The 27,509-nt window shown below is 57.0% G+C and overlaps 2 protein-coding genes across 12 annotated transcripts in view; both read right to left on the bottom strand.

Moving 5' to 3' along the window:
* Positions 1-22,132, bottom strand: part of SCN5A (sodium voltage-gated channel alpha subunit 5) — a 94,374-nt gene extending 72,242 nt beyond the window's left edge. For 4 of the 11 annotated variants that reach the window (XM_045436533.1, XM_045436528.1, XM_045436531.1 and 1 more), the window contains exons 1-3: positions 21,934-22,132; positions 6,594-6,908; positions 3,696-3,814 (exon numbers count right to left, since the gene is read on the bottom strand). In XM_045436533.1, the coding sequence (XP_045292489.1) occupies positions 3,696-3,814; positions 6,594-6,866 (392 nt within the window). In that variant the 5' untranslated portion in view covers positions 6,867-6,908; positions 21,934-22,132. The remainder of the gene's footprint in view (positions 1-3,695; positions 3,815-6,593; positions 6,909-21,933) is intronic. The other 7 variants (XM_045436523.1, XM_045436525.1, XM_045436530.1 and 4 more) reach the window with 2 other exon arrangements.
* Positions 15,537-27,509, bottom strand: part of LOC123610423 (disabled homolog 2-like) — a 54,002-nt gene continuing 42,029 nt past the window's right edge. Inside the window, exons 2-3 of the mRNA XM_045501015.1 lie at positions 21,934-22,130; positions 15,537-15,698 (exon numbers count right to left, since the gene is read on the bottom strand). Coding sequence (XP_045356971.1) covers positions 15,537-15,698; positions 21,934-22,130 — 359 coding nt within the window. The remainder of the gene's footprint in view (positions 15,699-21,933; positions 22,131-27,509) is intronic.

The raw sequence follows: 27,509 nt of genomic DNA, 5'->3' as shown, positions 1-27,509 counted from the left end.
GCTCAGCGTGCAGCCGATACCAGAGGGATGAGTCAGGGGCACAGCCGGCCAGGGCACACCTGCTTGTATCGTCTGGCAGTTTCAGGCCGATGACTGAGCCGGCCCCGTGTGTGGGCAGAGGCAAAGGCCAGCTCTCGAGGTCTGAGCTCAGCTGAACATCTTCAATCCTGTCGTGTCATTGTCCCCAAACACCCACTCCCAGCCTCATGATTAAAATGCCAGCAAGGACTGCCTGCATGGGTGGTGGGGAATGCCTGAAACTTGGCCCGTCTATCTTCAGATCCCGGGGAGTCAAAAAAAAAAAAAAAAAAACCTCCCAAACAGAAGGGATGCCGTGGGGGGCATGTTCATATATTTGTGCTATTCAATGAACATGCACACACACACACACACACACACACACACACACACAAACATGTGGTTTGATTGCCCATTTGAATCTGCTAGAGAAACGTGGGAGGATTTTGTGAGCAGATCCTGTGCACCCAGGAAGGCAGAAAGCTTCTCGGCGTGAACGTGAGGCCTCTCTGAATGTGGCTGCGGTGCAATCGGGGGTTCAGTTGGTTTCTTTTATTTGATTCTGGCAGGAACACATCCTGCAGGATTATAACAAAAATACATCGGGAAAAAAATAATTCTACATACCCATATTTACTTTGTAGGCCACTTCCCAGGGATGCGTTGCAAGGGCGGAGCACAGAGCGAAGCTGGACTGAATTACGGGGCGCTCGCTAGCACGTCCCTGTGAGTGCCCGGACTGTTACTAGTGAGTGGGTTTTGAGGGCAGGGGCTGCCCTCCTGCCCTAAGTTTGTCTTTGCTCCCTTGCCCTTTCCGAAGGGCCTGGCACAGAAATGCGCACCTGTGTGGCTCGGTGGGTGTCAGCGGATGTGAAAACGGGAGCCGACCATGGGTGCAGACTTTCGGTTTTGCAAGACGCAGAAGGGTTAGGTAGAGCTTTGCTGCGTGACAATATGCATATAGTAACACTGTTGAACTGTATACTTAAATATGGCTCGAGATGCTAAATTTTGGGGTGTGTGTGTATGTGTGTGTGTGTGTGTGTGTGCGCGTGTTTTACCACAATACAAAGGAATGTCAGCAGAGTGAAAACTCACTATTCAACACACGAAATCTGTGTGCATTCGAAACGCATAGCGACTGCTAATGGGCACAGGGTTCCTTTTTGGGGTGATGAAATGTGCCGGAATTGGAGAGTGGTGATGGTTGCACAACCTTAGGAATACATTAAAATCCGCTAAATGGTACATTTTAAAATGATAAATTGTGTGGCATGTGGATTATATTTCAATTACGAAGAAAAGGAATACACGGAAAGCTAGTGGACTCCCAGGCCTCCCACCGGGGATTCTGGTCTGGAAAGGGCCAGGAATCGGCATTTTAAATGATGGGGCCCTCACAGACCGACACTTGCAAACGACTGACCAGGGCGGCGCGTGCCCGAATCACGGGGCCCTGGCGAAAATGCAAGGGGTGGGGTGGGGCCCGAGATTCGGCAGGTCTTACAAGACCCTCGTGATGCGGGCATTACTGGTCTGTGCCCCACTCTTTGAATGGCAAGGCTCAAGGGCACGGAGGCTGCTCCCAAATCCTGCGGATCTGGACCCTTCTTCTCCCCCGCAGCACTGAGCCCACCAGGGGGCGCACCAGCAGAGCGCTCCCATCCCCACGCAGTGGCTTGTCAAGGCAGCCCCTGGGAGACCCGTCGCGGGCCCTGGGGCAGCGACCCTGGGGGACACAGGCCGGCGCTGACGCCTCAGGGTGGGTCCCACCGGGTGGAACGAGCACCCCACAGGCTGGGCGTCTGCTCCATGGACACTGGCCAGGCTGGGGACTCCAGTGTCCCGACTGCCTCCCTGGCTTCATCTGCCTACCCCCGCCCCCGCCGGGCCCAGAGCCTTGCAGGAGGAATCCTGGGGCTGCTGTCGCATCCCCGGGGGCCTGCTGCGGCTGCCAAACAGTGCTGGGTTGGTTAGATACCTGCAGGAGAAGCCCCAGGTGGGAGCCGGAGAATGCTTTCAGGGAGGCCCCGCCCCTGGAGTGAGGCGGGGACCAGCTCAGAGCGAGCAAGAAGGCCGGCCTTCCCTCCCGCTGCGCTGTCCCCACCAGGCTGTGCCCACACGCTGGCAGGAACGACAACCACAACCGTTCCTGTAGCTGTCTTATCACTCTTAGGGGGACTGCAAAACTCCCAAGGGGCCAAGGACAGAGCCTTATTCAGCTCCCTACACCCCGGTGCCCAGCAGAGTGCCCGGGCATCTACGGGGCGTTTAGAAGCAGTGGGCAGAACGGCTCAAAACTCAATCTCGAGCTCCTGGCGCCTGGCTTTGAAGGGCAGGCGATATGGCCCCTCCCCCACGGCGTCTGTCCACCCTGGAGACCACCCTGCAGTTGCCACAGCCGCGGCTGGGGCTGCGGGTGAGACTCTCCCTGGACACACACAGGTCTCTGGAGCCCTGTGAGAAAGGCAGGAGCCAGCGGGAGGAGGGGAGAGCGCGGCTGCGTGCAGAGAGCAAATCTGGCAAAGCGCCCCTCGGCTTAACCCCTGGGGTGAGGCTCAGGCACACCTGGGCAGCACGTGGAGCCAGGAAGCAGCACCCTTCATCCCCGCCTGGGCAGGAGAAGCCCCTGAGCTGTCCGCCTCTTAGCGGACACGGGGCAGGGTGTTTTCCCGAAGCCTCCTGCCCTGCCCAGAGGTGAACGGGTCTTTGCCTTGGCCTCAGAAAAGGCCCATCCAGAGTGGGGAACGGAGGGGGGCCCTCGGGGAGGGCTATTGGGCCCGCCTGCCACACCCACGACTCATCGCACCACCGCAGAGCCCAGCGGCCCTGATTCGATTAACAGCCCAGCCAGCTGCCAGCCCAAGGAAGGCTGCCCAGGCGGGCGCACTGAGACGCAGATGCCTCCGTCTGCATCCGGACCCCCGCCTGCCCGCCTGCCCGCCTCCCCGCCTCCCCATCTGTGGGGCCCCTTTTCCGAAGTCCGCAGAACCGCCGCGATTGGGTGCCGGCGCCCCGTCCCACGTCCCACGTCCCACGCGGCGGAACGAGGCCCCCCTGGGGCCCAAAGGCCAGTCCCGTCCCTTATTACACTGCAGCAGTCCCAGAGCGCTCCTCCACAGCCGGCAGCTTTTTTAGGCTGCGGTTTATATAATTTAACGCTAACCGGAGTTCTTTGAGATAACTCTGAAACTGCAAACATTTTGTCAACACCTAATCAAAAAGCAAGTGTCGCCTCCCTCGAAGGATGCCCACGTGTGACTGCACCAGAGGCCTCTTTACCAGGAGGCGGTTTCTCCTTGGCTGAGCCCCGGGAGGGGACTTTGGAGCCAATATCGGAGTCAGGGGACCCTGACAGGCCTGTGTCTTCTTAGTAGGATCCCTACTAAGGATCCCTTAGTAGCTTGGCTTCCAGGACGTTTCTCTCCTGAAGAAGCAGGGGTTCCCAAACTTTCCCGTGCCCGAGAATCCCCTGGGAGGTTGTGGAAACGCAGAGGCTTACTTGGCAGGTGTGGGGTGGGGCCCAAGAGCCTGCCCATCCAACCGGCCGCCAGGTGATGACTGTGCTGCCTGGGCCCTCGGGACGGGGACGGCCCTGCTCTCAGCCTTAAACACCCTGCCCACCTCCTCGTGGGGCCCAGAGAAGACGCACAGCATGGACCAACTGCAAAGGATATGAATGAACCAGAATCTTCACAGCCGCTCTCCGGATAGGGTGGAAGGGACTGAGGACATACAAGGCATTCGTGGCACTGAACCGGAAGATGGTCTTGCCTTTATTCAGCACGATGAAGGTCTGTGAACAGAGAGGTGTTTTAGGTTGGGGCGGTGGCCCCTCGGCCCTTGTGGAGAGAGGATTTTGGGGGGCAGGTGTTGGCTCAGGGCCCTAGAACCCTGGCTAAGGGGTGGGGTGGGAGAAAAAGAGGGACTGAGAGAGGGGGAGGGGGAGGAAGGAAGGCAGCTGGTGTGTTTGGCAGGTCAATGGGCCCTCACGGTGTTGCCCACGGCTGCAGTGGGATCAGGTCAAGTTTAGGGGAATGCCAGGTTGGCAAAATTACGTTTCAAAATTACGGCCCTAACAGGAAGAGGCCTCGCATGCTCCCAGCCGAGCTGTTATCACCGCAGAGGCCAGGATCTGGCCAGGATCAGCTCCTTCCCCTTCCCCCTGCCGACCTCTCCCTGCCTGCTGGGGCCACAGGGACTGATGAGGGAGCTGGTCCTCGAGAAGACTGTAACAGGTGAGAAGCAGGGATGGCAAAACACAGACCCCAGCCCTGAGGCCCTGTCTCCTTGAGTCCAGGACAGGTGTCAGCCCTGCAGCCCCCACCAGAGGAGATGACTGATGACCTAGTGTCTCCCCCCACTGGGGGGGGGGTGTGTCTTTTTTTTTTAAGTTTGTTTGTTTATTCATTTATTTATTTATTGTGTGTGTGCATGCACACACGAGTCGGGGAGGGGCAGAGAGTGAGGGAGACAGAGGATCCCAAGCAGGCTCCTTGCCATCAGCACAGAGGTGGACTCAGGGCTCGATCCCACACACCATGAGATCAAGATGTGAGCTGAAATCAAGAGTCAGACACTCAACCAACTGAGCCACCCAGGCGCCCCTCTTTTTTTTTTTTTTTTTTTTTTTTTTTTTAGTAGGCCTCACACCCAGCACAGAGTCCACTGTGGGGCTTGAACTCACAACCCTGACATCAAGACCTGAGCTGAGATCAAGAGTTGGACATTTCACTGACTGAGCCACCCGGGTGTCCCCCTCTCCGGGGTGGGGGGGGGGGTCTTGAGCAGCCCAAGGCGGACCCTCTCTGCAGGCTTCCAGAAGACACTGTCCACACAGCACCGTGGGATGTGGGAGTGGACAGGAGGTGCTGGAGGCTAAGCCACGTGCAGATACAGCCCTCGAGGACAGCAGCACACCCCCCCTTCCCCGCCCCCCCCCGCTCTGCCGCCACCCAGGCTAAGCCCGGCACAGCTGAGGTGGCTCAGGGGTTGTGCTTCTGCGAAGGTTGAGCTGGTGAGACAAAGTTCTATTTAATCTGAGCTGGAAAGATAAGCTGACTGGATGTGTCAGGACAAAAAGTTCTGCTGTGGTACCTGTGTCACCCCTCGGGACTTCAGGCAGTGTGGCCAGGGGGCAGCAAGGAGAGACAGAAGGTTAGAGGCCACAGTCAGACCCAGGCCATGGTTCAAGTATTCCTGATCACAGGGATGGAAGCCAGTGTCCCCGGCCGCTTCCAGCCTCAACTCTTACCCGCCCCCAAAGCCCAGCCCAGTCTCCCCTCCATCCTCAGTCGGGTCCTCCTGCCACGGCTCCGGCCTGTCCCAGCTGACTCCCACCTAACTGCCGCTCTCATTTGCCACTGAAACCCGGACTGGCCAGCAGCTCTGGCCTTAACCCTCACCCTAATTCTTACCTCCCGTTCTGGCCAACTGGGACCTAGGCCCACCTACCCTGACGGATCCCAGCTTCCAGCCTTACTCTGAGCCCAACTGTCGCCCCAGCCTTCAACCTCAACCTCACGTGTGTCACTTGAACCAGGGGCAAGTGTCAGCAGGTGCAAGGTGTCTTCTCTCGCTGCGCATGTCGACTGGGTGGGCTCTCCCTTTACCCATTGACCCGCACACCCAGTCACCTCACGCATGGAGACAACTGTGCAGCACACCCACCCTCAGGCTCCTGGTCTCTTAAATGCAGTCTCATGGCATGGTCTCACACACACACACACACACACACACACACACACACACACACTGGCACCTGGTGACACAGACACACAGGACTTACATTGCCGTATGCTCATACTTGCCCTGTGAATACCGACTCTGTCTGCCCTCCGGCCACCTTCTTCCTTAGGACCTGGCCGTCTGGGGAAAGGCCTCCACCAAATGTCTGCTGGTGGTCTGAGAGGTGAGGCCGGGGCAGGGTACCCAGATGGGGGGGAATTCACCTCTTGGGTGCAAATCCTTACTGGGAGGAAGCCTGAGTCACCCTTCCCGGTGGACAAAAGCTACTTCCCCGCCCCACACTCAGGGGGACAGTGGCAGAGTAAGCTCCCTCCCCCACCCCTCTCGGATGTCCCACCGGCCCTCACAGTCCCCGTTGCCAGCCTGAGAGGCCCAGGAGCCACTGCCTCGGCCCCCAGCCCGAGCTGCCCAGGCACAGCCAACGCCCGGCAAACCCTCCCGCCAGAGCGTGCGGGCCACAGGGTGTCCTTAGTAGGAGAGGGGACCACGTGCTGTGCGCTGGGACCCAAGACGGGGAGAAGTCTGCCAGGGGGGAAAGTCTAAGCACAGATGACTTCCAGAATAGGGCACTCCACAAGGAGGCAAGACAACCGCGGCTCTGCCCGCTCCTTCCCTTCTAACACCAAACCGCATCGGGCTGCGTAATTCTGGCTTTTATTCCGGAATAAACTTCAGATGACCGGAATATAGATCACCAATGACTCACTCCCTCGAAGCCCAGGGAGCCTACCCCGAGCGCAGCCCCACGTGGAGGCGAGGCCCTCTCCCTATCTGCTGTCGACAGGGAGCCGCAGGAAGGCGTGGGCACGGAGGTGGGCGGCCGTCACCTTTTGGGTGCTGTAGAAGGGGTCCAGGTCCTCCAGGGGCTCCCCGATCAGCTCTCGGGGAGGGTTGCCGTAGAGATCCGGCAGCTTTCTGGAGGCCTGCAGGTCCAGCTGGGGCCGGGGAGCCTCCTCCTCGGGCAGCCCTTCCCGGCTCTCCTGCGAGGCGGCCGAGCCCCGGGCTTGTTTCTCCGCCATGCGCTTCTCGATGGCCGCCAGGGACTCCCGGGTGAACCTGCGGAAGCTGCTGGTGCCCCGAGGTAACAGGAAGTGTGCCATCTTCTCATCCTGCTTCTGGGGCACAGGCGGTCCTCGCGTGGCCTGTGGGGGAGCCAGAAGACACAGACGCGGCGCCTGATGCTGTGCCCGGGCCCAGGGGGCAGGGGGGCTCCTGCCGGGGAGGGGAGGACGAGGTTGGCGGGCAGGGTCCCGGGCGCAGTTCCCAACCTCTCCAGAGACACACCTGGCTGACCCTGGCCTGGGTAAACCCCGTGTCCTCCGGGCTGTGGGCTCCGCGTGGAGACCCGCGGGACAGTCCCTTTCCCATCCCAGTGAGCACGCTCGGTGGCAAGTAGGCAAGAGTGGCTGCCTCACCGAAGCCCTTTGCTCTGGCCCACTCGACGCAAAAGGGAGCCCTTGCACCTGTTGCTTCCTTACCCGAGCCTACTGAGATACTTCCCACCAAGGTGCTGACACTCTCTGGACTAGGAGGGACGCTCCCTAGGGCAGGGATGGGGCCTGTCACCTTTTTATCGCAGGTCTGTGGCAGGGCTGGTCCTGAACAAGCGAGTGATGGAGGGAATCATGAAGAACACACAGGTGAGGGAAGGGCACGAGAAGGTACCCAGTGCCATCCCTCCTCTCAAGCTTGTCCCTTCTATAGGGACCCCTGGGGCCCTGTGGAGGGTGGTCACAGGCCTCCTGGGCCAATGCCCAAACTCTGGGTTTCTTTTCCAGGCAGACGCAGCCTGGGCGCTGGGGCCAAAGGGTGGGGGCCGCTCTGTCTCCCCACAGCACCACGCGCCTGCAGGGGAAGGCTGCCCAGACTTCTCCTGGGGCACGGGGTGCCAACCTCTGGTAACTGAAGGGGCATCTGTGTCTGCCGAATGAGACGCAGGCAAATCCCACGGGTTTCTGGAAACAGCAGGGTAACAGTCATGCAGGTGCTGGCCCCCTGGTGTATACGGCTGCAGCAGAGGACCCCCCCCCCCCCGCCGAGATCCCCAGGGGGAGCATTTTTCCAAAGATGGGAAACTCAGATGGAGCATCTCAGGCTCCTCACACCTCCCCACCTGCTCCCTTCCTCCCATATCTGAACAAGTGACAGCAGAAGCGGACAACAGTGACCACCATCCACGAGGGTGTCCAAACGGCACACATGTATGACGCCAGACCGGGGGAATGTGGGCCCCAGTGGCCTCAAACGATCCAGGACCTGGTGCGAACAGGCTCTGCCTATGACATGGAGGCCAAAGAATGCGCTCCTGACTGTCCCAGCAAAACAGGATGTGGTAGGCACAGCTCCTGACTGGGACACCACCGGGAAGGGGGAGGCAGTGTCACTAATTACCACATCAAACCCAGGAATGGCCGGGCACCAGCTCAAGAGGGCAGGGTGGACACCTGTTGGAGATCCCTGCCAGGACAGAATCCCTTTCCGCCAACCAAAGGCAGGCTTTGCCTTGATCTCACTCCCGAGAAACATGTCACCAGTGACCCCAGTGATCTGCCGCATCGGCCCTTGCACACAGCCCTGGGCAAAGAGCCCAGGACCAGGCACCGTGATTGCTGTGAAGCAGGCACCTGGCCAGGTGACAGGTAAACAGTAAGCAAGCACTACACAGCCTTCCCCAGGGAAGCGCGACAAGGAATGTGTGGAGGGAGAGTCAGAGCAGAGGTCCTAGGACCCAGCACTGTAAGAACCACCCCATCCTTCGGGGTCTTGTTCTTCTGTGCCATCCAAGTGAAGTTAAAGGAGCATCTCTGTTAAAAATAGCAAGTGAGGGAGTGGGCTCCCATTTTCTAAAAGCGATCTCTGGGTAGCTTCCATCTTCGAGTGAACAAAGGAAGGTGTCTGTAATACTCATCGCCAAAGGTGAATGATTTTTTTCCCCTTAGCTGGTAAGAATTTGGGTAATTTTACACTTTCCTTTTTGTACTTTCCTTTAGTGCTTGAATTAGTTAGGATGATCTTGTATTATGTTCACCAAAGCCATAAAGTCATTAGTCTTTCTTTTAAAAAAGGTGGGGGGGGGGCGGGCAGGGAGGAGAAAGAAAGAAAAAAAAAAAAAAAAAGCCAGCCTGGATGACAACAGCCCTTTGCAGGGCAATTCTCTCCACCATCAGCAATCACCAGTCAAGTAAATCAGGAAGCCTCCTCTTTGACTTGGAAGTATTTCCTAAAAATAGTGTTCTCTGTCTCAACTGTATCCATCTGTGTCCACATGCCTGCAAGGGTTCTGGAGACACGTGTATGCCCACGGACCTACAGAGGCTCACCGGTATATACTGGTGTGTGTGTGTGTGTGTGTGTGTGTGTGAGAGAGAGAGAGAGAGAGAGAGAGAGAGAGAGAGAGAGAGAGAGAATGCACGCACAAGCTGACACCTGCATATACGTCTGTTCCCGTAAAGGTGTTTTTAAAACGCGTATTGAAATCGATGATTCGCGCAGATCGGGGCGCGTCTCCTAAGTGTACAGGTGGATGAATGTCTGTAAACCAAACAAACCTGGTAACAGCACCCAGGTCAAGAAAAATAATTGTCTCCGGTCCCCCAGACTCAGATTCCCCTCGGGTCACTACCTCCCTGGTCGGGGCGACCACTCTTCCGACTGCTGACATCAGAGACACCTTTGTTCGTCTATGGAGTTCGGGAAAGAGTTCGGGGCAGGGGAAACGACGACACCTCATTCTCACTAACTTCTCACTGCAGTTAAGCACCTCCCTCAATTATGAATGTAGGCAGCAAAACGATAGCGTGAGCGGTACCTATGACCAGTAGAAGCTTGCAGATCTTTCCCGGACCCATGACAGGTGCCGCAAGCATCTCAAATATCATGAACGCTTATCGATACTTCAAAATTACAATGCTTATTAGACCCACTGCTAGATCTTATTGTTTAACACGTCCATAGAGAATCGCTGACGATGGGGGCCTGGGGTCTTAGGAAGGGTCTTGTCCCAGGAAGTCTGGGAAGTCTGTGGTTTCTGAAACCAGATTCCAGATGAAGTTCCCTGCCAGTGCCCCCCCCCCCCCCCCCACCTCAGCCAGGCAGCCTCAGGTTCCAAAGTAAACCAGTCAAGAGTGTCCTTTGTCTCTGGCCCCCGCAGGCGGTGCGTGGTGGGTGGGCAGGATGGATCTGTTTTCTCTCTTGTTCTTCCCCTGCCTGCACCTGGCTTTGGCCTTGCCCTTCCTTCAGCAGCTCAGGGCCCACGCCCTGCTGGTGGCCGAGACCCGCTGGGCCCTGGCTGCAAGGTTTCCGGTGAAGCCAAGGTAAGGAGGGGTTGGGGGTGGGCCAAGGACGTTCCAGGCTCAGGCCCAGCTATAGCCTTCGGGCCTGGGAGGTCAGGCCCCTGGCTTTCCAGGAAGGCCCCACCTCTGGCTGGGAGGAGCAGGGGGCCTCTGTCTTGCACAGCTCCAGCGTGTGGGGGAGCCCAGACCTGGTTTCATTCCAAGAGCATGCTCTCTGGAAGCAGCACGCCCGTGACTCTCCCCTCGTCCGGGACAGCTTGTCTGTCCGCTCCCTGGAAAGGCTGGAAAGGCTTCTCCCAGCCGATCACCCTTCCCGGCCCACTTGCCCCTGTTCTGTCAGCTTCACTCAAGCTCGAGGGGCCCCCGACCCCATCCTCTCTCAAGTTTATCAGTTTCTGGTTACTGGGGGCATCTCTCCCAAAGTTCTGCTGGCTCCCGAGACTTCACGGAAGCAGACCGTGAACCTCCCTCTCAAATCGGTTCCTCCTGATCCTTTCCTCTGACCCGGGCTACACCCCTGCACCCTCACCAAACATCCCCGCCTCCTTTCCTACCGCCGCTGCCCAGGGACAGGCCTCCTCACCCGGCTGGCACTGTGCTGACACCACGGCCACTGGCCTCCTCCTTCTTTCCTTCCATCCTTTACATGCAGCTCCATCACTCCCTGGCTCAGACATTCCCAAACACTGTCCCCTTACCCGTGCGATGGCAGGGCCACCCTGAGGGCTCTCCTCACCGACCCACCTCCTCCAGGACACCCTCTGTGACTGCCCACGCACACTGACCTCCCTCCTCTGGGCACCCTGCCCTTCCCCGCTTCCTGGCCTCGGCTGTTCTCTGATGGTCCCTGGGGTGAGTCTGATTTCACCCAACAGCCTGAAAACCCCTTCTTAGGGAAGGGCTGGGCCCCCCTCCTCTGAGTCGCTGGCCTATACATACCAGTATTCACAACAAGGTGAAGATGCCGTTGGGGGAGCACAGCCAGCGTCCACACCAGAAACTGGACCCTTCTGGACTTGTCTCTTATTTTTTTGTCTCTTCAGGTGGCCTTCCTGAAGGAAGATTTTCCTGAACGTATGGGGCACAGAGCTGGTGCTCAATTCCCGGGGGTCACAATGCCAGGACGTGGAACTCGACAGGGTGCAGCCGTGGGTACTGTCCAGGGTTGGGGACTGATGCTCTGGACCTCCCTGGTTTCAGCACTAAGGTTTCTGCATCCTGAGATGCGATACCCTTTGGTCCCGGACAAACCAGAATGGTCGGTCACCTGAGAGGTAAAGAGGGACCGGACTCCAGCCCAACCTCTCCCTGTGGTGCCTTCCTGCCTGTTCTGCTCCCGGATCCCAAGGCAGGCATGCTCCAGCATCCTGAGTCACCTCTGGCATTTTGGTCGCCTTGGAATCGGAGCCTCTGGAACACAACATGCAAAGAATATTCTTTGCCATGTAAATTTATGCAAGGCGCTCCGTGGAAGTGGTTCCCAGGCTTCCTAGAAAATCTCTACTGGCTTCCTCTGCTCTGCGCTCCTCCCTCCCACCCTGCAGGCTCGGGCAACCTGTGCCCTTGCCCCAAGGCCCTGCTTTCCACTGCTCCTCAGTCCTAAAGCAAGAAGCTCAGGGAGAGCGTGTGGGTGCTCAGGAAGCCAGGGCTCACTCCCCACAGGTGGAGGGGAGGGCACCAGGAGCGAATTCATATCTTCCTTGAGGAAAACAAGTGAAAACTAATCAACACCTCAACGCATAGAATCCTTTTATCAACTGAGTGATTCGGTGAACATTTAAGCAGCACCCACTGCGTGCATGGTCCTACAAATGACTTCCTAGACTACTTTTCTGCCCAAGGTGATGGATCCTAAATCAACAGGTCATGATGGGAAACTGAGTCCGAGCCATCCGCAATGCCACTCGGTGGCTTCTAAGGAAATTTCCACTTAGCCTTGCTGAGATTAGCAAGGAAGCGATGCCCTGGGCCAGAGAGCCGGGCCCTGTGCCCAACTCCGCTTCCGCCTTTGGCTCCCCCACTTCCCTCTCTGGAAGATTCCCTGTTTCTGTTCTGCCTCTGCCTTCGGCTGTGTCCTGAGCTCCCAAAGCACAGTCCGGCCCAGCAGAGATGCCTCGAAGGGCCTGGTGAATGAATGAATGAGTGAATGAGCGCCAGATTAACCCTCCTATTGCCCAGCCGCTAGCCCACACGGTGAGCTTGGACAGCATCAGAACGCCTCCTTTTTCTGGACCTTAGTTTCCCCAACCATGAGCTGGGTGGGCCATGCCAGCAGCATCACGTGCTCATGATACGTCTGAGACGGCTCTAAGTGCTGCTGTGGGTCACCTTTCATCCCTGCAATAATCCCAGAAAGAGGGGAGGTTATTATCTCCGTTACACAAAGGGAAATCTGATGCTTGCAGGTCAAGTGAGCGAGCCCCAGTCTGTGCGAAGCCAGGCCTGACCAAGGTCCTACCTCGTCTCCCACCTCTGATGGCACAGAGGGTGGGGAGGAAGGGGCAAGGTCTACCGTGGGTGGGGCATGTCTGTGATCCCCACTACAGAGCTAGGAGTCCCTGGCTTAGTCCCTGTTGGCCTCCTCTGGCTGGCCAACCTGTCTGTGCCCACGCGTGGGCAGATGCTCCCAGGGAGCCCTGGCCGATTTCTGCCCATGCCCAGAGAGTCAGCAGTTCCCTCGTCGGAAGCGATTCCCTAGCAGTTTCTCTCTCCAGCTCCGGCCCTGTCCAATTGCCCTGTCCAACAGGGTGGCCACCCAGCCCCCATGGCACGGAGCGCGTGGAATGTGGCTCGTGCCCGTCGAGATGTGCTGTTGTACGCTCCACACCGACTCTGAAGGCTTAGTATGGTCAAGAATGTCAACGGTCCCATCATTAACTTTTAAACGTGGATTACGATTTACACAGACGATATTTTGGATATACTGGGTTAAGTAAAATATGTTCAAATTAACTTCACTTGCTACTTTTGACTTTTTAAAATGTGGCTACTAGAACATTTCACATTGCATATGTGACTTGCGGTTGTAGTTCATGTTATATCTCTATTGATGGAGTGACCACGGTGTCCCGGCCACCAGGCTCTAAACCCTTACAGAACTCCACCTGCTTTGGGCTGGGCCTCAGGCTAGCTGGGGGTGGGGGAGGGGAGGGACAGGGAGGGGGTAGGGATGGGCTGAAGGACAGTTGTCCTCCTCCGCAGACCGGAAAGTGGCCACCCCGGTTTGGGGCAGTGGCTGTGGGTGGTTGGGAGGGAGGTGGGGACAGGGGGGACGTGGGAGGGGTCTACAGCATCCCTCCTGCCCAGGCAATTATCTGCACAGTCCTGGCGCTCCCAGGGTACCAGCTTGGACAAAGGCTCAGCGGGGGTGCCAGCTGGTGCTCGTGGCCTGTGCATTCAGGTCCTTGCTCCCGGATCAAAGGCACATTGGCATGTCCTTGTTCAGGGCCTCAGCTAACCGGCTCCCTGCAGGCTCCACTCCTTTGAGGCTGCACACGCATTAACTCTGTCTAGTCCGAGCCCTATCTCTGGGGAGGGGGTGAGGATCCTGAGGGGGCTTTCCTTCTCTAGTCCCTATCCCAGCCCCCAGCAATCTGGGGAAGTCCTGCAGAATCCCCCCCCCCCATCCCTCCCGTTGGCGAACACGCCCACCCCAGAAGCTGGGGATGCCCTCATTTACATTCATTTGCATCTCATTTATTCCAACACTCAGGCTGAAGCCGAGGCTAATTCAGCTGACAGGAAAACCCCACCCGCTTGCTCTGCGAGTGTTTCCCCAGGCAGGATGAAATGGGGTCCCTGAGACCGGGGCGGGGGGGGGGGGGGGCTCTCCGGAGTGGGCGCTGAAGGGAGAGCTGGAATGGGGGCGGGGGCACCTTTGGCTTGAGCCCTGGATTCAGCCAAAGCCCCTGTTTTTTCAAACTCCTCCTTCCCCACAGTAAGGACAGGGCCCACTGGGCTTGGAAGCGGTTCATTCATCTCGGGGTCAGTGGTGTTCCCAGTGCCAGGTCAGGAGAACTGCAAACTTCCCAGGTCATTCAGGGGCCCCTCCACAGGGCACACGACATCCTCTTCCCCCCCCAGGCCCGAGTCTGCCTTGTAATCCTGTTCACTGCTCCATACACAGGGATCTATAATGTTGTGCCAGGAGGCACTGAGCTGTTAGTCAAGGCCCAGGGCTGCCTAGAGGCCCTCGGTCTCCAGGGTGAGGACCTGAATGATCCACGATGCGACCCCAGAACTCAGAAGTCAGAGAGCTGGCGCGGTCAACCAGGGCACTTCTGCCCCAGGCCCTGGACCATCTACACCCATGCATCTACACACAGTTGGGCCAGAAAGGTGCCCACCTATGGCCTGGGAATCACCTGGAGGGCACACAGGTGCCCAAGAGACAGCAATCAGCATCCTAAGCCTCTTTCTAGCACCATTTCTTCCAACTCATTTTGCTCAATACCTGGGCTTAAAAAAAAAAAAAAAAAGCCTTTGTGCGCCGATGTCATGGCAACCGAAGCATTTATGGAGCACCTACTGTGTGCACTGAGGGAGACAGAAATTCCCCCAGTGAAACCTGGGGAGCGTAGGGTCCCTTAGTCCTCAGAGATAAGGCAATCCACCCACAGATACACAAAATCTATGCCACAAAAGCGTCTGTTGACACAGTATGCATGTGCAATCCTTTTGCCTTAATACTCTGAAATTGAGGTGTAATATACAAACAAGAAAATGCACAGATTTTAGATGCTATAGGTGAACGACTTTTAACAAATCTATATACTTGTGTAACTACCCCCTCCGCTCCCCAGTTAAGATCCTAAACATTCCCATCACCGCAGAGAGTTCCCTAAGGTCCCTTTCCGGTCAACTTTTCTGATTTCTATCAGCACAGATTAGTTGTGCCTGTTCTAGAACTTCACATATGTAGAAGCACACTGTATGGGCTGTTGGCATTGAATGTTCTTGCTCGACATAATGCTTCTGAGATTTTTACTGTGTATTTGCTGGTGACTGCCGTCTAAGTCATCTAAGTTCCCTTTGCAATGCACAGCGACCATAAGTGACCCATCTGGGGACAAGCCCTTCAGAAACAACTCAATCATAAAAGGCAAGGGCTGGAAAGGCCCCAAAGTCCAGCTATCTCTGGGGACGGCCGCCCCCGGGGGATCCTTAGGGAGTATTTTTCTCTCCTTCCCTCAGACATTTCCTGAAACAGAAACTCAGCAATTATACATCTAACAGGCACCCAGCTCAGCAAGCGAGTGGGGGCTTTCCCTGGGTTTCCAGTTTTGTTAGCAACTAGCTGTCGCTTTATTTAACTGGCAGTCTGTGCCTCATCCAAGCCCACCACGGTGGGGGTGGTGGCTGGGTTGGCGCTGCAAATGGCCAGCTGAGCTCCCGGGCCTTCTTTCGCTCAAGTCTGGCTGTGGCGGGCAGGCCTCTGTCCCTCTGCCTCCCTGCACCCCCACACCAGCTGGGTGTCCCTTAGTCGGAGGATGGGAGAATGGGCTGAAGGGCCTGGATTCTTCCCGGGGATGGGCCCCGAAGCAGGCAGCAGGGCTGGGCAGCAGAGGGCAGGCACTCTGGCTCTGAGGAGCTCTTTGGACCACTTTCCTGCTCTGGGCCCAGGTCGATGAGGCTGGGGCTCTGATGGCCACACAGCAAGCATTGATGGGGCTGGGCTGGTCCCTCCCGTGGCCTGATTTCCAGCCCCCCCCACCCCCCGCCCCGTCTTAGATCTCCCAGCCTGGCCAGATGGAGGGACAGCTAATGTAGCCCGAGAACTGAAATCAGTGCTTCTAGCCAAACCTCTCCCTGCCCTGCCATCCCTTTGAACACTGCCTCTGGAGTCAGGCCCTTCCTTCACACAGGACTTCGAGGAATCAATACCCGCCAGAAAGGCATTTACCATCCTTTAATGCCAGGAAGAGCCTTTCTACCCTTCAAAATCCATTCCCAGAAAGCACGGGGACTGCCCGGGCCAGGCCTGGGTGGGGCGAGGGAGACAGGGGCCCAGGCTTAGCGCCGCCCCAATGCCTGTGTGACCTTGAGCCTACGGGCTGACCCGCACTGGCCCTCGGCCTCCAGGGCTGCAAGGAGGGGACAGGCCCCTGGAGATGACACCAGCGGGATCTCCAAGCGGGTGAGGGACCTTCCGGCGCCCACACAACTGCCACGAGAGCACCTCTGTCCTGTTCTTTCACTCCCTTAACACCCCCGTGTTGGGGGGCGGGGGGAGGTGCGGCTTCCCACGGCCTCCCTGGAGATTTGGTCAGAAGGCGAAACGGAGGAGGAAGAACCGCACTCCAGCCCCAGAGCACACACGTTTGCTTCTCAGAACAGGCCCGCAAGCACAGCCTCCTCTCACCTCTCCAAATTCTGTGCCTCCGCCTCAGCTGGACTCTAATCCCACCTCTTCCAGGCGCCCTCCCCTGGCTGCTCTGGGCCACGCTGACCTCCACCGGGGAGGCTGAGCCCCCAGCCCCAACCACGTGTTTCCTCTGCCCCGAGCAGCCTTCTCTCTGGCCCTGGGGGTGAACCTGCCAGGCCCCGAGGGTCTTCGGTATCCTTTTCTGCCCATCCAGAGTAGTAAAAGTGAGGAACGGACAAGAGACATTCGCAGAACTGTCCCACCAGACTCTAGCTTCAATAACCAGTAAATTTTCTGTTGGGCTTGGGGCACACCAGATACTCCTCCAGGAAATGAAGCTGGTGGTGGGGAAACTATGGGCACCCAGCTCCCCAGCCCAGGGCTGTGATTCTGCAGGGTGGGGTGAGGGTGGCCTGACAGGGGAGGTGACACAAGTTTCAAAGAGTCCATGAGCCACATGGCCCCAGTGCTGTGCCAGCCATGGGGCTTGCTCCTGAGGAGCCTGCTCCTGGGCTCCCTCCCCCATTTGAGGGTCCCAGGCCCCAAGAATTGACGTGGAGGCTCTATAAATAGCACCCATTCCATATTGATCATCTTAAAAAGACACGGTATGTTCTAGGCCCACAAAGAGAAGAGTTGTGTCTAAAAATAGTCTCATCCCCAGGAACCACTGCCAGTCCCAGGCAGTGGTATAACCCGTGCATATCAGAAGGGGGCAGATGATGGAAAGGGTGGGGGTCAGAAACTGAGGCATCAAGCTCCACCTCATTATCTCTGTTCTGGCCACCTAAGTAAGCCACCCATGCCTCAGGAGCCTGTCACTGCCTCAGGGCCTTTGCACACGCAGTTCCCTCTTTATAAGATATTCTTTCTCCAGATGTCCTCTGGATTGGTTCTTTCTTGTTATTCAGGTCTCAGTTCAATCACCTCCTTCAAGAGGCCTTCCCTGACCAGCCAGTCTAGGGTCACTCTTGTCTCTCCATCACATCGTCCTGTTTTACTTCCTTCATAGTCCTGATCATGATCTAAAATTATCTTCTGTGTCTCTTTGTTTAGTGGTATCCAGACTGTCTTTCCCCAGTAGCAGGTAAACTCCATGAGAGCCGTTACAGTGTCTGAATTGTACACCTTCTAGAATCTTCCATGGCACAGAGTAGGTCCTGAATGTCCTATCCAGGCTCTCCCCAACCACCTCAGGCTGAACTCTGCCTCAGACCTCCACCTCAGGCCAGTCTGGGCTGGCAGAAGAGAGTGGGCATCCAGTCCCGGCTTCCTCTGCAGCCGCCCCCGCCCCCCATGCCTGCTCTGCTCCCTGCAGCGTCCAGCCTCTCTCCATAGGCTGCCCCTGGCTTCACCCCTTCTCCTCTCTCTGCTTCCTTTGTAGAGTTTGCCACGGGAGTTTTACGCTAGCCCCCCTACTCCTGGGTACCTGCTCCGTACAACCTCATCGTGTCCCCAGATACTGCTTTCTGGAACACCTTTCTCTCCTCACAGCAAGATTTCCTTCTCCTTCGTGCCCCCCACCCCCAGGAGGAATCACAGTTCCTGCCTGCAAAATCCCCCTCTGAGAGCAACTGAGGCCCCATGGGCACAACGTCGATGCAGAGACCTCTGGCCCCTCCCTGTGAGGAAAAGGCATTTTTCCCTATAAGCACTGCCCGTGGGTGCACCGCATGAACACACATGCCTAGAGTCCACTTTAGGCTCTCCCTACAACCCCCCCACCTTGACCCCACCCCCGGCCAGCTCCCCTCTATCTCTTCCCTCCCTCTTAAGCCATCAAACTCTTGCAAAGAGCTGTCTACACATGCTGTCTCCACTTCCTCACCTCATGCTCATTCCTGGATCCACTCCAAACTAGCTCCTACCCCCACTGATTCATTCATTCATTCATTCATTCATTCACTCATTCAACAACTGTCCGGCTGCGCCAGGCACCACATTCTGTAGGTGTTAAGGAAGTTTCTGTTGCCAAGGTCACGGGCACCCTTACTGTTGCTCAATCTAACAGACACTCGTTTTGAAATTATGCATTCTTTTTGATCTATCCATGAACTTCTCAGAATGCGAAGGATTCTTCACTCCTCGGCAGAAGGAAACGGAAGACACCCCTTCCTCCAGGACGGGCTCCCTCCTTGCTTTCTGTGACACCTCCCACTCCTGGCCTGCCTCCCACCCTCGGACTGCTCCTTCTCAGGCTCCTCTGCAGACTTCTCCGGCCTTGACTGTTGGACTGCCCCCACCCTGTTGTGTCGCACCCTCTATCCCACATTAGGATCACCTGGGTGCTTTCAACATTTCTGGTGCCAGATGAATTAGAACCTCTGGGGGTGGAGCCTGGGCATATTTTTTTTTTTTTTTTCAATTTTAAAAAGCTTTCCAAGAGATGCTAACATCGCCAGGGTTGAGAACCTCTGGTCTGCACTCTTGCTGGACAGTCTAATTCACTGCCATGGCTCCCATGGCCAGCCTCTGCAGATGATTCCAAGTTTCCACCGCCAGCCCAGCTCTCCTGCCTGAACGCTGGACTCTCCCCTCCAAATGACTGCTGGACGGTGGCATCTCTCTCTGGAAGCACCGACGGTTCCGGTCAGAGCCCCGCAACATCCGTCGCTTCTCCTTTGTCCTTTATCAAGCTTGCCAACCTAAACTTCGCTCGCGGTGTGGGAGGGCGGTGGGGAATCTCACTTAATGAGCAATCAAAGTTAGGGACGGGAGACGTGGCGGGTCCCTGAACAGAGAAGAAAGTTGGAACACGACAAGTTCCGCCACCTGTGGTACCCTGACTGTTCCTCTCCTTCAGTTGAAAGGCTTTTGGTGGCACCCACGGTCCGCACTAGAGGGGTAGGACAGTCTAGAGCAGATATATGGACACCTGGGTGCAAACCCAAGGCCTGCTACTTAGTAGACGTGTGACTTAGTAGATGTGTGAGCAAGTTATTTAACTTTTCTGGCTCTCCCGTTTCACCATCTGAAATACTGTCCTTAGTATGGTCCCCCGCCCCCAGGGTTGACGCAAGGATTCAGGGGATGAGCCTTATAAAGTGATTAGTGCCATGCCTGGCTGGCAGAAACCACTCAGTGAATGTTAGCTATTTTTAGTACCATTACTGAGGATAAATTCCCAATTCCTGAGTAGAGCTCACAAGGGCCCCCGTGACTGTGACCTTGGCTTTAGCTTCTGCTCTTCCCTCCCTCACACCATGAGACCCAAATGGGTTGCTGAACTACCAATTGTGTTGTCTCACAAATCGGCACTGGGTAGCTGGTCCTGATGGCTAGACTGTAGCTCCTTCATCTAGAAAACTCCTATGCATCCTTCAAAACCCATGTGGAAGGTTATTTTTGTTAGACAGATAATCTTGACTCTTCCGGCTGGAAGATAATCAGCCCTCTTTCAGGTGAGCAAGGGGACGCACTCCTGTCGTTACACACCTTTCCGATAACCCTCCCATGGGTGAGCGGGAACTAGCCTCCTGTGAACAGAATGGAGACTGCCCCTGACCTCTGTCCCGGGACGTTCCCAGGACTCCCTTCTTGGGTTGCTGGGGCACCAGCCTCCTCTGCTCCACAACTGTCAGCTGTCTCTGATGCTTCCCACCACTCCGAGCTCAGTCTTCATGCTGAGTGAGTCAATCCTGGAACTTTTCCAGAGCAGCTCTGAGCACCACACAGAGACAGGCCAAGCACCTCAGAGGCACAGCAGCTGCCCCCGCCACCCTGGGCTGAATGCTGGTTCTCGGCACTCCAGAGCCCCTTCCCTGTCTGCTCAGATCCTCTTTGGTCAGTCCTAGGTCCTCCTGGCCCCCAGGAAGTGGCTCTCAAGGAATCTTCACCCCAGGTGGTGCGCCAAATTCACTGCCTCTCTAGACGACCTTGGGTAAGTCCTTGGCCCACCGTCAGCCTCAGTTTCCCCCTGTACAATGTGGCAGTGATGACAGGATTAGATTAAAACTTCAACGAGGCTCATTTCAGCACAGAGCTGGGCCTTCTGGCACAAAATCTGTGTTCCACGGTCTGGCTGTACCCTGACCCTCCCCTTCCGATGCTCCTGTGACTGTAGCATGGTCTCAGCTATCAGCCCCTGCCACCCGCATTCCGCCTTCCCGCTCCATTTCCACCCACTCACGTGCACCTGCCCAATTCCAACTGGGAGGAGTTGAGGGCCAGGAGATGGAGTTGAGGACAGCAGTACCCAGGGCTGGGCTCCCAGTGGCCTGGGCCTCTGCTACTCAGGGTCCCCGTAGATCCTGAGGGGTTTGATGGGAATCAGGGAGAAGGCTGAGGTGCTGCAGCGCGGTGGGGTCATACGGTGTGTCTGTCTCCACTGAGCTGTCCAGGCTCACGGAGGAAGGTGACGAGGGTCTCAGCAGGAGCTGGGGGGATGGAATGCCAGCCCAGGACCCTAAGAGGAGACGGATCCTGCCCTCCTGGGACTGGTCTCGGGGCTGTCAGGAGAGAAGACTGACTCCTGCCCCAACCTCAGTCATGGCTTCCTGATTCATCTGTGCACCGGCCTCCAACAGGTGTTTGCAAGGCGGGCCTATGGCCGGAGCCTCGTCCCCAGCATCCCCCCACCACTACCACTCTCCACATCTCTGGCCTCCACCAGGCTAGGCACCACGACTTCCTCCCGGTGCCACCAAAGACGATCAAATAACGCACAGAATGAGAGCCGCCTCCCTCCCATCAGGGCGAGTGGATCTGCCCAGGTCAGAGCGAGGAGGGCAGAGAACTCTCGCCAGTCCCAGCGCACAGAGATCTCCTCTGTTGAGGCCACAAGGAGTTCTTCCCTCCTTCAAGGCACACAGAGACCAGATGCGGCCCCGTTGGGGCGTCAGAGGGCACAGAGATCTCTTCGTGGTCGGAGCGCGCAGAGAGACAGGACACACATATAAATCTCTGCCCCCTCAGGGCGCAGAGATCTTTCCCAGGTCAGGACGGGCAGAGATCTCGTCCCAGAGAGGATACCCTCAGAGGACGGCTCGGCGGGGCCCGGAGAGAGGGGGTGATTGGCCCCCTCCCCCATCCCCAGCCCTGCTCGGTCGGCTCCCCGGCTCTCTGGAACCACACTCACTGCGCGCCTAGTCGCCGCTCTGACCTTGGGGTCTCCGGCCTCGGGAATCCGGGTCCCAATCCCAGACCCTCCCAGAGCCTGCGCCAGGGTCGGCCGGGAAGCCGGGGCCGCGGCTCCTCCTCCCCCCGGCCCTCGACAGCGCACCGGGAAACCCGGAAGGAAAGGGATGAGGAGGGGGCGCAAGGCGATTACAGACGCCCCCCTCCCCCCCCTCCGGGGGTCCCCTCCAGCCCGGCAGATCTGCACCCTTTCTTCTCCCGCCTCCCAGCCTCGGGGGGCAGCGATGGGGGAGGGAACTGCCGGGCGCACCCGGGGCAGGGGAGGGGGTGCGCAGGGGCTGGAGGGTCCGACCCTCGGGGAGGAAAGTTGGGCGGCGGCAGGCGGAGGGGGCTCCGGCCGGGCCGGGGCTCCCGGGCGCGGGGGCGCTCGCTCACCTGCTGGTCCCCCGGCCCGGGCCCCGGGATGGGCGGCTGAGGCTCGGCGCGGACTCGGCTCGGCGCGGGGCTCGGGGCACTGGGCGCAGGCTCAGCGGCCCCGGGGGCGCGATCCCCGCATCCCACGGGCGCCGCCGCCGTCTCGGCTCCGCCGCTCCGCTCGGGCTCCGGGGCTCGGCGGGCGGCGCGGGCTCGGGCTGGGGGCGGGGTCGGGGGCGGGCCCCGCCTGGGCTCGGCCTGGGGCTTGGGGCCCCGGGCTGGCTCCGCCCCAGAGCGACGCGCCCCGGACTCCGCACGTGGCGCTCCGCCCGCTCAGAGGGTGAACCCCTGGGCGCCCGCCGGGGCGCACACCCCCACGCTGACCCGGGGGGGCGCCCGGCCGCAGACCGCCGCCCACGCGGACACGGACAGGCACACGCAGACGCGGGCACACGCTGGGGTGCACGCTCACCGACCCGGGGACGCTTCGCCACATGCAGCCACCCACGCGGACGGGGACGGGCACACGGCGGCACGCACCGGCGGGTACACACAGGCATCGCCACCGACCTGGGGACCCTACGAGGGATACTCAGCCCCCTGGACAGGGACGTACCCTGATGCGGCCTCACGACACACGCGGACGCACTGGACACACGCACACCTGCGCAGTGAGAGAGACGCACCGACACACAGACACCCACATGGACATCGGCAGACACACTCTGACGAACTCAGCGACAGGCGACTCGGAGACGCACATCCCCTGACACGCTGCCGCGGAGGCGCACACGCTCACACGGGGATCACACTGGCCCGCAGAAGCACGGGCAGCACCCAGTTCCGCACGGTATCAGACGCCTGCACCGACACACAGACACACGCAGACCAGAGACAGGGACACAAGCAACAAATAGACAGACACCCACACATGCTCACGTACGCCCACCTCGTTGGGGCACACGCAGCCTGCACCTCGACACACACACACACACACACACACACACACACATGCACACACGCACACAGCCTTTGTCTTCTTTATCAGTAGCATTTTACTTTCCTGACTTTAAAGCTGCTCTTGGAGGGCAAAATGGGTCCTGGTGTCTCAGAAAGCACCAAGGTGCTGGGTCTGAGAGTTCAGAGGCTGTGACCTGCCCCTCCACGGGGATATTGGACAGGTCACCCTGAGGCCATTGTCCCTTTGGGACCTGCGTGTGGGGTTCCAGGTGTCCCCTGGTGCCTTCTATATATACTGAGGAGCTATCTCTGCTTTCAGGACGGCTAGACCAGGGTGGGGGGATCGGTGAGGAAGTCTGTCTGCAGGAAAGTTTAGGACACAGGACACTTTCTGGGCCTGGATTGGGTAGGATGGCTCCTAGCCAGACAGATGAATCACAAACAGCCTGCCGGCTTCTAGCCCCTTGACGGGCCTCAGGTTGGCCAGCATCTCCCACTAGCGGTCAGAGCGGGAAGTGCAGGCAGTGTCAACGGCAGCCGGGGGGGCGCGGGACCCACCGCCTTCCCTGAGCTCTCGCCTCCTACGCGGGAGGAGAGGGCTGTGCAATGGAGGTCCTCCCGAGGTTTTCCACCACCGGCTTCTAGACCCCAGAAGGAAGATCGGAACTTACAAATGGGCATTGGGCCAAGCAGGAGACTGAGCTGGAGCGGAGGCTGCTGGGGCGGGGGGAGGGGGTGGGGGGATCGTTAGAGAGGTCCCTTGCTTCAGCTGCTTGTAGCAGAGTGGAGTATTCTGAGTCTTCCTTAGCGCTGGGCATTTGGATGGTGCGCGGGAGAGGTAGGTTAAGGCATGAATCTAGACGCGCCACAGTTGTAAACGAGGGGAGAGAAGCCCAGGGGAAGGAGGAATCAGAATTCTGACCTTCTGACCTTCTGACCTTCTGACCTCTGACCCTGGAGATTCAGCTAACACATCTAGTGGTCTGAGAGAGCCCGCAGGGGGTCAGGAAAGGGCACAGGCCTGGGACCTTCTACAAGGAGCCCTTGCCAAGATCTGGGCGACCTTCTTTTCTTGCCGGGACCCCATTTAATTAAAGCAGGAACATACGGTCAGGAGTCTGAGAGCAATCAAAGTTTTTAAGACTAGTGTTTCCTTATTCCATCCCTCCTCCCCCACTTCTGGTTCAAAAGTTAAGGGCACTGGAGTCGCGCACCGGGTCAAGACTTTTCTCCTGTATTACTTCCTGTTAGTTCTTCCCGTTGCTCCCATCATCACGTCGATCCCTCCCTAGTAGAAAAAGGAGATCTGTAAAATGTGTAATATGGTTCGCACCTATGTGTTTTCTGTTTTTATTGCCCCGGGCTTTTCTTTCTCTGTGTTACTTCTACTGAATTATAACTTACACATGGAAAAGAGTGCAGACCCTCAATGTTCAGCTCAAGGGTGGTCGCTAGTTGAAAACCTGTGTATAACCAGCACACAGATCAAGAAACCAAACATCACGAGCCTCCCAGAAGCCCTGTCCACTGCGGCTTCTCCCTGTGGGTAACTACTGCGTGCACTCAAATGAAGTTGCCCATGTTAGTTTTGTCTACTTTGGATATTAAAAAAAAAAAAAATGGAATCATAGAGGGGCACCTGGCTGACTCGGTCAAGCATCCGACTTCGGCTCAGGTCATGATCTCACGGTTCGTGGGTTCAAGCCCCGCACCGGGCTCTGTGCTGACAGCCGGGAGCCTGGAGCCTGCTTCCGATTCTGCGTCTCCCTCTCTCTCTGCCCCTCCCCCGCTCATGCTCTGTCTCGCTCTGTCTCTCGAAAATACATAAACGTTAAAAAATTAAAAAAAATAAAAATAAAAATCTTAAAAAAAATAAATGGAATCAGCGAGTATCAACTCTGGTATCTGGTTTCTTCTGAAGAACCGTCCTCAAGATCCATCCCTACCATTGTTTGTAGTTACGATGTGTTTGTTCTCATCGCTTCTTAGAATTCCGTTGGATGACACTACCGCAATCTATCCATTCTACTGCTGATGGGGGTTTGGTAGTTTCTAATGCAGGGTTCCCACGAACAGCACTGCTACGAGTGTTCTAGTATATGGATTTTGGTGAACGTAAGCATGCCTTTCTGGGAAGGAACTGCTGGGTCATGGGAGAGAGTGTTCTCCCTTTTAGTAGACACTGCCGAAGAGTTTTTCAGAGTGGTTCTACCAACGTATACTCCACCAGCAGCGACCATATGAGAATCTAGTTTATCCTCCAGCAACCCCCAGTACTTGGTATTTTTATCTTTTTCCTTTTAGCCACTCGAGTGGGTGTGCAGAGGTTTCACATTGTGGTTTTAATTGGCATTTCCCTGATGACTAATGAAATTGGGCACTTTTTCATGGTTTATTGGCCATTTGTGTATATGTGCTTTTCATTTATATAAATGGGTATTGTTCTAACTTTCATTCTTCTTCTTCTGTTTCTCCCCTAACACTCTGCTTGGGAGCTCTTGTCCACATTGTAGTGTGGGCAGTTAATTCCTCGCTCTGACAGCTGCAGAGCATTCTATGTCACGCACACACCACAGTTTTTCTATCCATTCCCCTCTCCATTCTGTCCTATCTAGAGATGGACAACAGGTAGGATAGGAGATGGTAATTAGAGGGAAGAGTGGTAACGAGCTTGTGCTTCTGTTTTCTTCCCTCTGCTAATGCCTGGGGTAAGGGCAGGTGAAGAGGCAGGCTGGTCTGGGGCTCAGAACCCATAAACACTCAGGACTAGGCATCTTGGAAGGCGGAGGTGCAGGTCGGGGCTGGAAGCGGGAGGCTTGGTGGAAAGCTCACACAGAAGCCAGGAGGACCCAGAGATGCCTCTCCCTGCCCCTCCCAGCCAGGGGCTGGTCCTCCCCCATTTGTGACCAACCATATGACTCTGGGAGGGGGCATCTGGCGGAAGTGAGGGGCTTTACTGAGAGTAAGATCTCCTGGGACGCTTGGTTTCCTGCCTCTGCTAGGTGCCGGAACTCTGGCAAAGGATTGGAGAATTTCACACTGAGAAAACGCCCAGCCCGAGAGACAAGACCTCTAATGCTGGGCCCCCAACCGTCCCCACCATAAAGCTCACCTGTCGGGAGCTCTGCCCGCTCCACATTTATCCCCACCCCTTCTCCCTGCCTGTCTCTGCCAGGAAGGCTGTCCAAGAGAAGTACTTGCCTCCTCATTTCTCCTGTACCCAGGGCTGGCCATGTGGCCGCATGATGGCCACCAATCATGAGCAAAGTTTGGCTGGGGAGGGGTGGTTTCTGGGAAGGCATTTGCTTTCCTGATACAAGAGGACAGGGGCAGCTGGATGAGCTCTCTCCCTCTTCCCCTTCGTCCTGCCTTGAACGAGGCCACCGTGCTTGGAGCGGCAAAACCATTGCACGAGCGTGGGGGTGAGGCCAGGAGATTTGCAGAGGTTGGCCCCAGGGACCACACCTTCATACTTCTTTTTCACTCTGCGTGTGAACAAATGACACTGATTCTCTGAAGACGTAGCCAGATTGTGTCTGGTGGCGAGGGATCTGGAAGCCCAGGTGCTCTGAATACAAACTGTTGCCCAGCCCTCTCCTTTTTTCAGCCGCGCCCCCTCCCCCACTTCCAAAGCTACCTGGTGCCAGTGCCGGAATCCCAGGAACGTTCTAGGGTTTCGAGGAGGAGGGTGTCCTTGGTTTTCCTTTGGCACCCCTCCCTCTGCGAGCACTTCGAACCCAGCTTTCCGGCTCTGCTAGGTCACTTGACGCTCCAACTTCCGAAAAGTTGTCACGACTACCGTTGCTAACCTCTTCCACACTTTTGTGGTGTTTATGCCTCTTTAAATCATTGCACTGCCGTTTTAAGTGACAATTTAAGAGGTATCTTCACTCCGCTGTATTTTGCAAAATTAAAAAAAAATGTTTACTCATTTACTTTGAGACAGAGAGAGAGAGTAGGGGAGGGATAGAGGGAGGAAGAGAGAGAGAAACCCAAGCAGGCTCCGCAATGTCAGTGCAGAGACGGAGGCGGGGCTCGAACTCACAAACCGTGAGATCATGACCTGAGCCAAAGTTGGACACTTAACTGACTGAACCACCCAGGCGCCCCTGCTATATTTTGAAGACAGTCCTCCATTTCAGTTCCCCCCCCCCCCCCCAGGTAATTTTAAGAAGTGATTACAGGTGACCCTCGTGGGTTGTCAGAGCTCTCCTCAGAAGAGACTTTGCTGTATTTCGAAGCTTGAGCAGTTTGAAGTTGAGACCTTCTATCTTAGGAGGGGCAGAGAAAAAGAGAAATGTATTCGTGGTCAAGGGCACGGAGGGACCTCCATGGAGATGGTGACCTGATCCCTCCTATACCTAAATGAACAGGTTAGCTCATATCTGAGGGATTGTTGTCTGGTGGGATTGGCTGTCTCCTACATGTACCCTCTGCCCTAGTCTCTCTCTGTCTCTCTGTCTCGCTGTCTCTCTCTCTCACACACCCACACACCCACACACACACAGACACATCCCTTGCCTCTGCTGGCTCCCCACTAACCCAAGTGATGCTGGGCTGCAAATGAAGAGCTGCCCCTTCCTCAAGTCACTTGACTGCCATCTGCTGGAGAGATGAGAGAAAATAGACGTGAAACT

This window comes from Leopardus geoffroyi, chromosome C2 (assembly GCF_018350155.1).
Source record: "Leopardus geoffroyi isolate Oge1 chromosome C2, O.geoffroyi_Oge1_pat1.0, whole genome shotgun sequence".
NCBI lineage: Eukaryota > Metazoa > Chordata > Mammalia > Carnivora > Felidae > Leopardus > Leopardus geoffroyi.
Note: the sequence above shows the minus strand (reverse complement) of the source record. Positions and strands in the feature narration are given on the sequence as shown.